The sequence below is a fragment of the Myiozetetes cayanensis genome, unplaced genomic scaffold (genome assembly GCF_022539395.1).
Source record: "Myiozetetes cayanensis isolate MyiCay16 unplaced genomic scaffold, myiCay2020 scf2-11, whole genome shotgun sequence".
Classification (NCBI taxonomy): Eukaryota; Metazoa; Chordata; class Aves; order Passeriformes; family Tyrannidae; genus Myiozetetes; species Myiozetetes cayanensis.
Window position 1 is genome coordinate 13,012,237 of NW_026087411.1, and position 13,732 is coordinate 13,025,968.

The 13,732-nt window shown below is 35.7% G+C and overlaps 1 protein-coding gene across 1 annotated transcript in view; it reads right to left on the reverse strand.

The window, feature by feature from the left end:
• Positions 1–13,732, reverse strand: part of USH2A (usherin) — a 378,573-nt gene that overhangs the window by 200,578 nt on the left and 164,263 nt on the right. Inside the window, 2 exon segments of the mRNA XM_050315138.1 lie at positions 8,793–8,954; positions 11,309–11,422. Coding sequence (XP_050171095.1) covers positions 8,793–8,954; positions 11,309–11,422 — 276 coding nt within the window.

The window sequence follows — 13,732 nt, forward strand, 5'->3', positions numbered from 1 at the left end:
TTAAAGCACAGTAATGTCATGTTCTTCTTATATGATTAACTTTATGTTCACTTAGATATTTTTCCTGTGTACTAGTTAATTTCCTAGTAACACATCATTTTAATGCGTCTCTCTATTTATAAAATAAAAACCATGGAAAAGAAAGGAAGAAAAATTATAAAAGCCCATCACCTTTCAAAGTCCAATAACAATTTATGAAAAATATTTCAATCAGAATTATAAAAAGACAATATTTCATGAAAGACTAGTGAAAAGCATGATGGAATGCAGTACTGACTAAAAGTCAGTAGCTTTATGTAAACAATTTAGGCAATCAGTGTAGAAACCTAGGTTAGATTTATGGCAGTGATTCAACAGGAAAGCAAGTACCCTAGAATGCCTTTCATGCTCTCTGGGACAAGATCTATGCTTCCACATAACTTAGGAGGATAGGGAAACAGATTTTGAAAATACAGGAATTATCCTCCAGTCATACTAACCATCAAGTATTTTTAAGATCAAACTTATATACAACTATTTTATGATCTTGTAACACTCAGTCTTGTATTGTTCACACACAAGACAAGACTTGTGAAAGATGAAAAATATTAAGGAAAGTATAGACTTAATTATTTTAGAAACGCAAATTGTAAGGAAGTTTCTCAGATTTATTGAAATCACAAGTCTGAAACACATGCAAAAAAAAAAATCAAAGATTCCACTTTCCATAAATTTGTTTCATTATAGCTTTGTTTTTTTCAATAAATAAAATGCTGAACATATTTCAGTAATGACTGAACACCCTCATGACCACATTTTTAGAAAAACAAGGGAAAGGGGAAGCCCTGGTTGGGAACCCTCTAGAAGTACTGTTGTGGTGTTACCTGCCTGCACACTGTCACCATTTATCAATATTCCATGACTGTTAAAGGAATTTTGGACATATTGGGTACAGAGGGAAGGGTCTGTGTCTAGCATTAGTCAAAGAGAAACTCATGTACTGCTCTGTCAAAACATTATCACATCTGATCAACCAACACTATTTGAAATAGCAGCATGGAATAAAATATCTATTTTAAATTAAATATACATCAAGTGTTTAGCAGTTTGGGAGACCAAATGTTCCTAAATTAGTAAGGAGAAATATGAGTGTGTTTTCCAGGGCATAAGGAAAAACCCAGAGAGAAGCTTCATTATGCAGCTGGCAATACCAAGAAGGTAGCCTCACTCTACCTAAGCCTACTAAGTTAGAGCTAAGTGAGGTATGTCCTCAGGATACCAAGAGATTCAAACTGAAGCAGTAGGTTTAGCCTTAGTCCATCTGTGCAAGAGGTGTCATATCTCTGAGAGTAAGCATAAGTCATTTACCAAGTATCTCAAAAATCTTTCAGAAAAGTGAAGATGTTTTTCTTGATCCATAAATATATTATTTATAATTTGAACATAAAAACCTTGCACAGTTTCTGATGTTAACAAAGGTGTGACTGAATTAAATCTTGTCTGTTTTATCAGCAATATGAAAACCAGAACAGAACCCACCATTTTGCCTTACTAGCTTCAGGTAAACCACAATTACCAGGCATACTGCTGAAAATAAGGTCCCACGAAAAGTATTTCAGGCTATGAGCTCAACATGGTCAATAAAGCATATTCTAGTTCTTAGAAATCTTAGAAGATCTCTCCATGTTTAGTAACAACATGGAGGGGTCACCATGAGACAACAGCTCACAAGAGAAACTATATCACTTTTCTTGCTGATGAAACACAAAACGCAGATAAACAGGTTTACACACTTCAAAAGATCCAAGAGCAAGGTAGACAAGATTCAGCCAATTTACCCAAGGAAGGTTCACACAGGCAACATTACAACAAACTGATCTCAGAAAGTGGCAGAAGAAGAATTTGCTCCTATCTAACTGCAGGGCGGATGTCTTGGAGAAGACCTACAAACCCACATGCAAGTGGAGACCACCTGCAAGACAATAATGCGTGGACAGTAAGCTCTGCTGGTTGATTAAAAGAAGAAAAAAGGCTGCAAGGATGTCAAGTTGTAAATTCACATTTTAAAAATTGAACTCAATGAACTCTTGATGTAAATTTGTCCTCCTCAGTAGACCACTGTCTTTTGAAGAAATCTCAGAATCTTTAAGTCTGCTAGCTAATCTAGATAACTGTGAAGGAGAAAATACAGAACAAAAAGCCTACATATGTCTAATTCTGACAAATAGTTTTGAAGGACAAAATAATCTGAGTGTTTTACATTTTTCAGTGATTTTAGTGGTTTTATTTCTTGTCATGGAATTCAGACAAGCCTAGAAATCAATGTTTTTCTTCTTACTGTTTAAAAAAACAGAGCCTGCAGTCAAAGTAATTCTTATATGAGAGAAGGGAAAGGAGAGGAAAAAAATACTCTCCCTGTTCTACAGCTATTAGCTCTATTTTGCTCCAGTTCTCTTTGGTAGATACGAGAGATTGGAAGGTACCAATCGCTCCCATTTTATAACGTGTTGCATTTTAATTTTTAGAAAGTGGTACTCAAGCAACCTGAGAGCTCAGCAATTCCAGCAGGGTTAGCGTGAGTTCTCTCCTGGCTTGCTGTGTTACCCAAATCTGATCAAAGGACAAGGACTCCAGAAGCTTGTCCAGCTGTGGTTTTATAATGACACCATTAGGTTTTGCTCTATAATCAAGGTCCCTAAAAGTCTGTGTAGCTTCAGGCTTAATATCTGCGACAAGGTTAACTGAAATCTGCAGCAAGGATAACTACTTTAGCAGATTGTATCAGCAGGAAATATTTAAACACTATTTAAAAGGATTTTAAATAAGCAGATTTTATTTAACACTGCACTAATGCACTGCAATAGAAAATGATACAACAGAGCTGCTACAAATAAACATAATGCTTTTACCCTTACACTGGCCCCCTCCCCTCTAAATTCCCCAGATCTGTATTATTAAGTCCAATGAGTGCACCAGATCTTTCTGTCTGAAGCTGAAATACAGGAACACCAGGCTCAGACAGCCCATTTGCCCTTTGGTTTTGTGCCTGCTGAATCTGCATTCTGGGTCTGTGGAATTAATTATGATAGTACCAGTCACTGGCAATGTCAGTGTTGCCAACTCAGGTGTATCAAATGTGCTTTCTTACATGCCTAGAACTTTTAGAGGAAGGCAGCTTCTCCTGTAAGACTGGTGCACCCTGCCCTCTAGTGCCAGGTGCACCAATACGTTCACTTAAATGCACACTCAGGCCAGAATAAAGCCTGAAGAAGCAGGCATTCTTCATATGACATCCTAGAAAACATGGTACTTCCTGTATCACTTATCAGTTGGAGATGTTGCTAAACCAGATACAAGGGGTTGATCTGGCACTGTTGCACAGTACTGCAAGACCCTAAAATAAGGCTGAGACACTGGGGCATCTCTCACTGGGTCACATGCAAGACATTTCAGATAACCAGTTCTAATAACTTCTCTGGGAAGAGGTAAAGACTAGCATTTATTGTTCACCATGGTTCTAAAGAAGTCTTTGCTTGGCAAAAAATGAGCAATTGTGACATTCAAGGTTATAATATACACAAATTTAGCCCTAACATTGTATTGAATAGCAAACAACTCTTTCCAAAACACTCTAGTGAAAGAACAGGCTGGGTACATTTGTTATTTATATGTATTTCACTGCAACCTGGAAGATGGGAAATAAACTCATACCAGAGGACTACAGAATTTTTCTATTGTTTGTCCTTTAAGGTAAAAGCTGCCTGTCATCTTTGAGCAGGACCTAAAACAAAGGAATGCAAATCCTTAAGGATGGAAATTGTTAGTTTTAAACATTGTTATAGCTGAAAGCTGTATGAAAAGTAACCACAAAAACTACATCTTAAGCCTAACATAATAAGGATTTTCTTCTCAGTAGTCCAGCTTCTAGCAGTGATACATCTTATTGAAACTATCTTCAATGAACAATATGGTGGATTTTCTTCCTCAGATTGTTTCACTTGGCAATTAGTACAATACTAATATTATGACTGATTTTGTTTTTATTACCATGATCTATCATTTAAAACAGGCAGTAGTATTCATAGGGATAAAAGAGGAAAAAAACTGCCAAATTTTCAGTAAAATGTAGTAATTGCACATGGCTGTGCATGGTGTGTACTATAATCACTACTGGGTTAGAGCACCATAAAAAATACAGGTACTAAATTGGGATTCTTCCATTTTTTTTAAGTTCAAATATGTTAAGCCCTGATTGAACAGATGTCAAACATCTGTCTCTTCCTCATAGAAAAACAAGGCTCCCATTCTAACCTGGTTTTGTAGGATCAGCCTTTCCACACTCAGGTCAAATCACAATTTGAATAAGCCAAGGGTTAGTTCATGCTCTCAGAAAAAAATTGTGAAGATAGCTCTTTCTCACATTTACTAAGGCTCTGCTTAATATTTTTCCCAGCAACCCAGTAAAAGGACTCTGTCCCATTTTTTAAAAAACTCTTGGTTGTTGGACGTCAGCACTTGGGCATGTAATTTAGGATAACTCTATATTCATTTAACTCAGCTGAGGATCTGTCCTTGTAACATAGTCGACAGGATCTCTTTCTTGAAAAACTAGAAACACTTCTTTCAGGTTGGCAGAGAAAAATAAGTTTCATATAGCTGACTCTTAATAAGAACATCTTCCTTTTAAAGATTCATGATGAGAACCATTAGATTCTGCTGGAAAATTCTATGAACACAATTTGTTAACATTGTCAAGCACCTACTGCTGCAGCAAATGGACACATACCTCCCTAATGCCACGCTCAGTGCAAGGACAGATTCATACTACTTGTTCTTCTGTTTTCTAAAGCATCTGCTAAGTCATTTCCCCTTGTAAACATGTTAAGCAATTAATAGCTTTTCTTAGTCCATCAAATCGTGAGCATTTAAGAAGAGGGGATATTTTGTTCTAATCTTTTTTTCTGAAGTTTCTTCACAACCATAAGGTTTCCACCAAAATAAAACTTGGCACTTGGGTCACATCTAAGCATCACTGTCTTTGCTTATGCTATAACATTCTGCATTTATTAGACCACTTTTCTGCTGGTGGTATTAGCACCATCAGCTCAGGCCACTGTAGTCAAATACTTTTCAGGATAAAACCCACTCTATTGGCTCTTTTGTCTAAGGCAGGTAAGAAATTTCTGAGACCTTGCATAAAATTAAAAATCTTGTTTAAATAATTACATGAAGAAACCTCCATGTTTCAAAGTAGAAGCTTCAGTTTTGCCTGTGAGTGTTTGGTTGAACAAGAAGGATATTTTCCTCTCCACAGGAAAAATCAACTCAAATTTTCCTAAAATCAAAAGCCTTTTTAAGATCCGTATGGCTAAGTTCAGAGCTCTAAAGATAACTGTACAAGCTCCTCCATCTCCTCACAGCTGCTAGTCATCTCCAGAACAGCATGGTATGCAGGTTTGGGGAGCAGAACCCTGTAGAAACTACTCTCCTAAGCCGCACATGTTGGTTTTGATTACAAGAGCTTCTGCACTCACACACAGAGGCAATGAAAGCATGAATACAGGGGCATGGATTCACACAGCTCAAGTTCCACCTGGGATCACGGACTATTTCCTCTTCGCTTGTCCCTTGGAGATATTAGGCTTTCAGAGGAACATAGGATGTGAAATACAATCCAGATTGCACGAGAAAGTAGAACGCACACCACACAAAGCAAATGCATAAAGGTGGGAAGCAGAAAAATCAGAGACAGACAGTTAACACAGGTGTTGTGGTAGAGAGGCTGGCTTCATTTCAGTGCTTTATTACTCACAACACAGAAACCGAATTTGTCAATATGGAGAAAATATTTAAAGGCACTAATGGATGATGGATGCCTAATGGGTCTCCCTTTTCAATGTGGTAAAGTGTACATTTGCCATATGTGCTTTTAAAGGGTTTCCTTTTTAATTACATCTCAGCCCCTAGAGGAAACAAACCCTCGAATTTCCATGAAAATCAATGAGTATTTCAAGCCCTCAACAACTGTCAAGATCAGAAATTAAGCTAACAATATACGTGCAATTATGGTATTGTGAAAACATATCCCTCCTCAAGTTATGGATTAATTAGTATGGGCCTAAACCGATTGCACTTTCGATGGTCTGAAATGAAAGTCAGCAAAGTACAAATTTTTAGCTGTCTTCTTAAAAAGAAAAGTTTAAAAACCCATCACATTTCAACAGATACAGTACTTCAAAAACACAGAGAGAATCTATGACTTTCTGGTATAAACTGCTGGTCAGGAACTAAGTCGTATAGTCAGTAAATTAGGAAAATAATTTTGGTGAATAAATAGGAAACAGATGTCAGAGACAATGAACTTTGTTTTTCTCTGTTTAGTGTCAGTAACATATTATGTTGAGGCATTAAGTCACCAACAACACTAGCCTAAGTGTGGAAAAGAAAAGGATAATTATATGGAAAAGGCCAAGACCTGCATAACAGTCAAAAGCCAAAGTCAAAAACTTTTCACCATAAGACTGTAAGGGCAGGGGAGATAGGAATATTATGTTATACCTCTTTTAAATATAGCCTATAAAGTAGAAAATATTGGGCTCTGAAAGGAAGCAAAAATCAAGTAAAATTAAAGATATATACAGATCTAAGCAAGATCTTGAATAAACCTCATTCAAAAGGACTGGGATTTCTAGTGACCCAAATCCCAGTCTGCTGGCTCACGTTGCCACTTCTCCCTCAGGCAAAGTGAGAAACTGGCAGCTAATTAAAATGGTTCCAAAGTAAACGATTGATCTCCACACCATGTTCATAATGGTGGGCAAGAGTGGTTCTCGTGTTATACTGCATACAGTAACACAATTCGATTCACCTGCCTTCTCTCTTGAATAAGTAAGATTTTCTCTTCTCCTTACATCCACATCTGCCTAAAAATTAATTGAAATAAAAGCCATGAAATGCTCAATATAAAAATATAAAAATTTCTAGAAAAAATACAAATAAATAAGTAATTTCTAAATGGAAGGAGAAGAGCTTCTCTAGAAAGCTTATGAACCACATGAGACTTCCTTTGACTACTTCAGCTGAATCTACTCTGACATATCACTCGAGATTTAGAGGTAGCACAGGAGGAATAAAGTACTGACCCTTTTTAACTTATGCTTTCCTATATTTTCAAAGAATTCCAGAAGTTACTTGACCATAATTTCTATCAATAAGCATCATTTCAGCTATAATTCAGACATGAACCTAAAACCAACCAACCAAAATACATTATGGTGAACACTTCCTCAAATATTTTACATTGCTTGCCCATTTACAGCAAGATTGCAGATGAACACAGCGGTAAAACTATCTGTGATGAACTTTCACTAATGATTTTAATAAAATCGGAAGCAAAACTACTTTCACTTCAAAATTTTTAAGAATGGTGCTTTGATATCGCAATGAGAGATTCATGGAAATCTTGCAAAAAAAAAAAGATAAATGGCACTGCAAGAATACCAAAAAAGCTGGGGAGATGGGGGAGAAATTAATTGAACCTACTCTTTTGATAAATATTTATTTTTCTGCAGAAGAAAAATGCACACTAGTTTGAGCTGTCATTATGCTAACCTATATCCTATTTTTCATATTATTAGTAATACATAATGTGGTAGTTTATATTCAAAAATAAAACCAGAACGTATATACCTCATGTATTTATCCAGAAATACACTAAGGTTACTATGGTTACGAAAAATCCATTACCTTTGAATACAGAATGAAAAAGTTTGACTTAAAGTGTGCACTATTTATTATAGCGATCATCAACAGCCTTCAGGAGGTTCTCTAACTGGATTCATTTTTCAGTGTCAAAACTGACCCACCACACCAGTAGCTTATGGCCTGTGCAAAGCAAAGAAATTTGAACTATATGAATTTTTAAATATGTTTTATACTAACTCAAGATGCAGAAATGGTTTTGAATTTTAAGGTCTTACATTACAAAGAAAGTAGGGTCTTAGTACCCTTTCCCCTCTGAGTTGTCCAATATTAAGTGCTTTATTTTTACTTGTACCTATTAATATATACAAATTCTGATGGGCCCAGAATAGTGCTTATGTTGTACTATGGTACTTCTAGCTCCATATTTTGGGGTTTTAATTAATTTTGTTTGTTGTTTGGGTAATGTCTGAACAAAAAATTTGGATACTTCATTAAACTGCACCAATTACATTAAAATAGGAACTCAGATTACCACGCTTCACTGTACTGCCAAACAACAGGCATTTAGCTTCCATGTAATAGTTTAAGAGTACTGATATAACCTGGCTATTGGCACATGGTATAACTAATATCAGAAGAAAACAGATTATTAGTTTATACTTTCAATAAATTAATTAAATATGGACTATTCAGGTAAGCAATGCAGTGTCTCTCTAAATAAGAATATCTAAGGAAGACAGGAAGAAAAACTATTAAACTTGTACATAATATCTTGTCTTCAACAACTTGCAGTTTACTTGCTTAGAGAGCTAGATGTTATGAGATCAAAATGTTATAAAACTATTAAAAAGATGACTGCGATCCTGTGAAAGAAGGTAATACAGCACAAGGTTTAGGTACACCATCAACGGTGGTGTTAATTTCTGTGAGTCCCAACAAAGAGTTCTATGAAAGACTCTTTAAAAAATAAAACCATCAGGGTTTGAAGTGCATCCAGTCAATTTTAGAATTATTTTTCTTTTCCTCCAAAATAAGAAGAGGTTAATCATACAATTATTCATAGCAACTATGAGATACACATTAGACACGCAACCTAGCAGAGAACTCACCTTTTACAATATGTTTAGTTTCATTTCCAGAGTAAATTGGTATTCCATTCATATATAAAGTATACTGTGTAATAATACCATTTGGTGTTTTGGGTGGACTCCAACTCATCAGCAGGGATGTGGGAAAGGATATTGCTGTAGGTGATTGCACATCTTCAGGGGCTGGTGAAAAAAAACATATAACGTTATATTATATTGTCTTTCCACAGACAATAAAGAATTTAGGTGATAAGCTACTACCAGAATGACTTTTGCTAAAGCTGAAATTTCAGAAGAGATTTTATGTCTACAACATTCCAGCATTTTGAGAAGCCTCCTGTTTCATGTGAGCATTCCTAGCCAAACAAACTTCTATGAAAGATGATGATATATACCTCAGGTTTAGGAGAATAATAATGCTTCTATAATTTTATCTTTCCAGCTTGATAACACTGAGCAAGGTGAGGGGTACATGATTTTAGTGCAGTCCTTTTTTTAATACAAATTATTTTCTCTTCCTTCATGCTTTTTATTCCTAATAACAAAGGGATCATTCCAATCACAGATGCAGGCAATGTGTTCTTAGGCACTACCCCTTATTTCAAACTCTTCATAATTCAATACACTTAGTAATGTTTGTTTAATGTAGATTTTATATATATAATATACTGGAAGTTGGCAATGCATAATAATTTAAAACTCAACTTCTTTCACTGTTCCAATGAGTTATATATTAGAAGCACAAGGAATCCCACTGAATATCACAAGGAGAGCAGGGCTCAGGCCTTAGTCTGGGAGAAATATCTTGTAATTTACAAGCTCTGTGCTAGCAATTTAAAACAATAACTAGCAGAGGCTGGCAATGTGAAAACAATATAAAGTAATGAATGTTTCAATAGGGAAACAGGGATAGCTGGAGGGTGTGATATGATGTCTGTCTTCTGTATCACCAATTTATTGTTACTAAGAGCATGCAACAAGAGCATCCAAAAATAGAAATTCCACACATTGACTTTTTGTTCAATTCTTCTAAGAGATAAAACACATGTTCCCCATGGCTTTATTTGATCTCAGGGGGGGAAGAGGGGAAAAAAAAAAAAAAGAAAAATTTAAAAAATGCTACTCTTGCCTAAACCTTTCTAATAGGACACCTGGATTTGATTTTTTCCTGGATTCCTGCTTTATTCACTAAGCTGATAAAATAAGACATAAACAATTTATTTTTAATTACTATGTCACAGCAGAAAGAAATACATAAATATTGTATTTCATGTTTACATCACAGGGTCCAATAACTATTCGGTTGTCAGAGGCTGCATCTTTTCATGGAGAATGCCACCAGACAATCTCAGTCAGTTTATTTTGAACATCCAAGAGGCAATAATTGGATTCTGATTTGACTGGTGCTGCCGGAAGCTGTTAACATGGTCACACCAAAATTCTGCTCTAGCAGTGTTAGACTGCAATCTTCAGTACTGTCCTCGTCAAGACAACGCCTTTGCTTTGGCAGCAATTCAACACGCCAGCATTCTTTTAATTATTATGGCTATAATTCACATGACTTCATGCCAAAATTTTATTTGCTTTATTGGTACTGTATTATTACCTAGTTTACATGAGAAGATAACACAAAGAACTGCGGGAGGGAGGGAATTTTGAAAACTACTCTGCATCATGGAAGATTAAGTACTGTCCAATAAATACATGTCAAAGTCTTCATTATTCTACTGGTGTAGATTTGGAGTAACTGATTATTTTAACTGGATTAACATGGCTTTAGGATAGAAACAGGAGATGTGGACTTTATGTTTAATTGAGAGTGAAGTTAGATATGTCACTGATATTTTCGGAGCATCTGTAATTGATGTGCGTTACTTATCAGCCTCGTCTCTGAAGTCAGAACTGAACGTATTTTTTCTTTCTTCCTGGATTGTTCTTGATGTAAGCATAGGAAGCATTAATTTATACTCACAACCTTTTAGTTTGAGCACAACAACTTGTGAAAGTGTTTAGAAAAAAAAAAAGAAAATATGAACAGCAATTAATAAATAAATCAATCGGCAGTTGCGGTTTCATCACACTGAAATAATTGTTGCCTATTGCTGGTGTTTAGCGGTTAAAAGAAACCATGGAAATCAACCATTTGATTCTCAATTTCATACTGTGCCATACAATCAATTCTTTTTAGTCAGACTGTCTCTAGATTTACTTCTGAGCCATAGTAAAATGAGGAAGCTTTCATTAATCTTTCAGATGCTTCATATTAATGACAAGGCTCTTGCATGAACAATGTAACAGCAATTAAAAAGCCCATTAATCTGCATTACAGCTATTAAAGATGCATGTCATTAAAGGGTATGGAGTTTGATTCATTTTCGCACCCCCCCAAAAAATGGAGCAATTATGGTCTGGCAATGCACTTTGTCATCAAATTAGGTTGGGGTTTTCCAGCAAATGGCTTTGCAGCGTTTAGCTCTTCTCCTGTTTTATTATTCATGACTGAAATGTGGAAGTCAAGACCTTTGAAATTACTTTACCTTCTTGTGGAGTGGAGATGTTCAATGCATGCAAGCTCTCAGTACAGCCAGCCAAAGTGCAAGCAGTTAGGGTTACAGCATAGTTTGTGAAGGGATGCAAGCCCGTCAATATGCCTGCAACACAAGAAAGCAAGGTGTTGTGCATGTACAGTGCACAGACTGATTACATGCATACACAGACAAAAGTGACATAAAGTCTTCCTTCTGTTAGAGGCTTCCACTGTTACAGGTGGAAAAGAAAAACTATTTCAAGGTTTCATTCCTATCATCCATGACTTAAATTTTACAAAATAAATTAACAGTAAATGGTATTTTATTCAATTTTTAATACTAAAGATGCAGTTAAGTTTCTTTAGTTATGCTCACTGTTCAGGTACTGTTTCAAAACTGAGGTGTATATGTTAACATAACAATGACAATAAAGGAGTTCTTTTCTTAGTCCCTGTCTCACAAAGTTTTTTCAGTTATTCATTTTGGTTTTCCAAGGAATTTTCAATGTCTCCCAGAACAAATCTTTTTCAATGCTTCCTCTCCAACATTGCCCCTATTCATCCATAAACTCAAATCTTTTTTGTATTAAACATTCCACTTATCTTCCATTACTTCAGACTGTACATTTACTATGCTACTACAGTAACATAATTAAGGTGACACAGTACCCAAGGGTTTACAAGAAAAAAACATCTGTAAACTTCTGCTAATTTAGGTCCTGCTTTTGTTAGTAAAGAAAAGTTACTAGACTCCCACATACCAATCAGCTCCTTGTCATAGCAAATACAATAAGCCACTTCTTACCACTTCAGGAACTAAACAATATTTTAAACAGCAATATACAAAAGAATTACAAGGGAAAAAATTGGTTTACCATCATTTTCAGAAACATTAGCAGCTCTCATTTCAAACAGGTCCAACAATAGGTCCAACAATAAAGTAATAAGCAAGCTAAATGCAGTAGTAATTAAAAGAAGGACAATTCATGTCAAGTTTTATTTCAAACCATATTCTCACCTTGACTCTCACAGCTCTCTAGGAAAATCAATGTGGTTTTTCATTTAAAAAAAAAATAAAATTTCAGCAAACTATGTTATTTCAAAACTGACCAACACTGCATTTTATAAGCAGCTTCCAGTGCCTCAGAAAGAGCTCCCAGTACCTCAAAGAATCCCCAGCATTACATGTACACAAACAAGTAGACAAAATTAGTCCGTATTACTACTCATCATTGCCTTACTACAGAGAATGCAACATAACTTTGCATTTCATTTAAAAAAATAAATCTTTTTTCCCCACATAAGCCCTTTATAATGATAAAAAGGGCCTGGAGAATCTGATGTTGGAAGTTAACAGTTACAGCATAAATATATTATTTTCTAAGTAGAACAATCAAAGTCTGCAAAGGTTTATATTGTGTTTACTAACAGGTGTGTTCACATGGAAAATGTGAGCCTAGTTTTCACTGAATTAGTAATGTTTGTGCCTTTTCTTGCAATCAATCAAAAAACTTCAAAGGATGGCACTGTAATTGTCTTTCTATTTGAATTTTCTGAGGTGCAGTTCCACTCATACACATGAAGAAATATTCAGAAGTAATCACTTATACTTCAGAGTAATGTTAAACGAAAACCAGTTGATCAGCATCTGCTTGCTTTGGTTATAGCTTTGATTTTGCAAATCCCTAATTAACAGTGGAAAGCTGTACTGACATCTTACTATGCAATGTAAATGTGACAGGAAAAGAAAAGAACACTGTGTCAGCCACCACCCAAGCTAATGTCCCCGTAATCTTCCTGTGATGGAAGGTAGATATTTTTAAGAGCCATCAAAAAGCAGAAAATAGGAAATAATGATGTTTTCATAGAATAGTTTGGGGTGGAAAGGACCTTAAAGATCATCTGGTTCCAACTGCCCTCCATAGGCAGGGACACTTTCCACTAGACTAGGTTTCTCAGAGCCCCATCCAACCTGGTCTTGAACACTTCTAGGGATGGGACATCCACAACTTCTCTGGGAAAACTGTTCCAGTGCCTCACCAACCCCACAGTAAAGAATTTCTTCCCAATAGCTAACCTAAACCTGCCCTCTTTCAGTTTAAAGCCATTACCCCTTGTCTTTTCACTACACACCCTTGCAAGAAGTCCCTTTCCAGCTTTCTTATATGCTCCCTTTAGGCATTACTATCCCTGTAAAATATTGGAAGTACTAGAATCTACAATAAATTCTTCATCACAGAAATTCCATTAGTTAAAAAATTATCCTTTTTTGCATAAGACTTATTTCCAGACCACAGAGGGTTAAACACAGGAAACAATAAAAGTCGCTGTTGGAATTACCTTCTGCAAATAAAGAGAAGCAGAAACCAAATCCTCTAACTGTGACATTTGCAAGTTCTCAGTCAAGAGGAGCATAGTATAGTGTATATGCCAC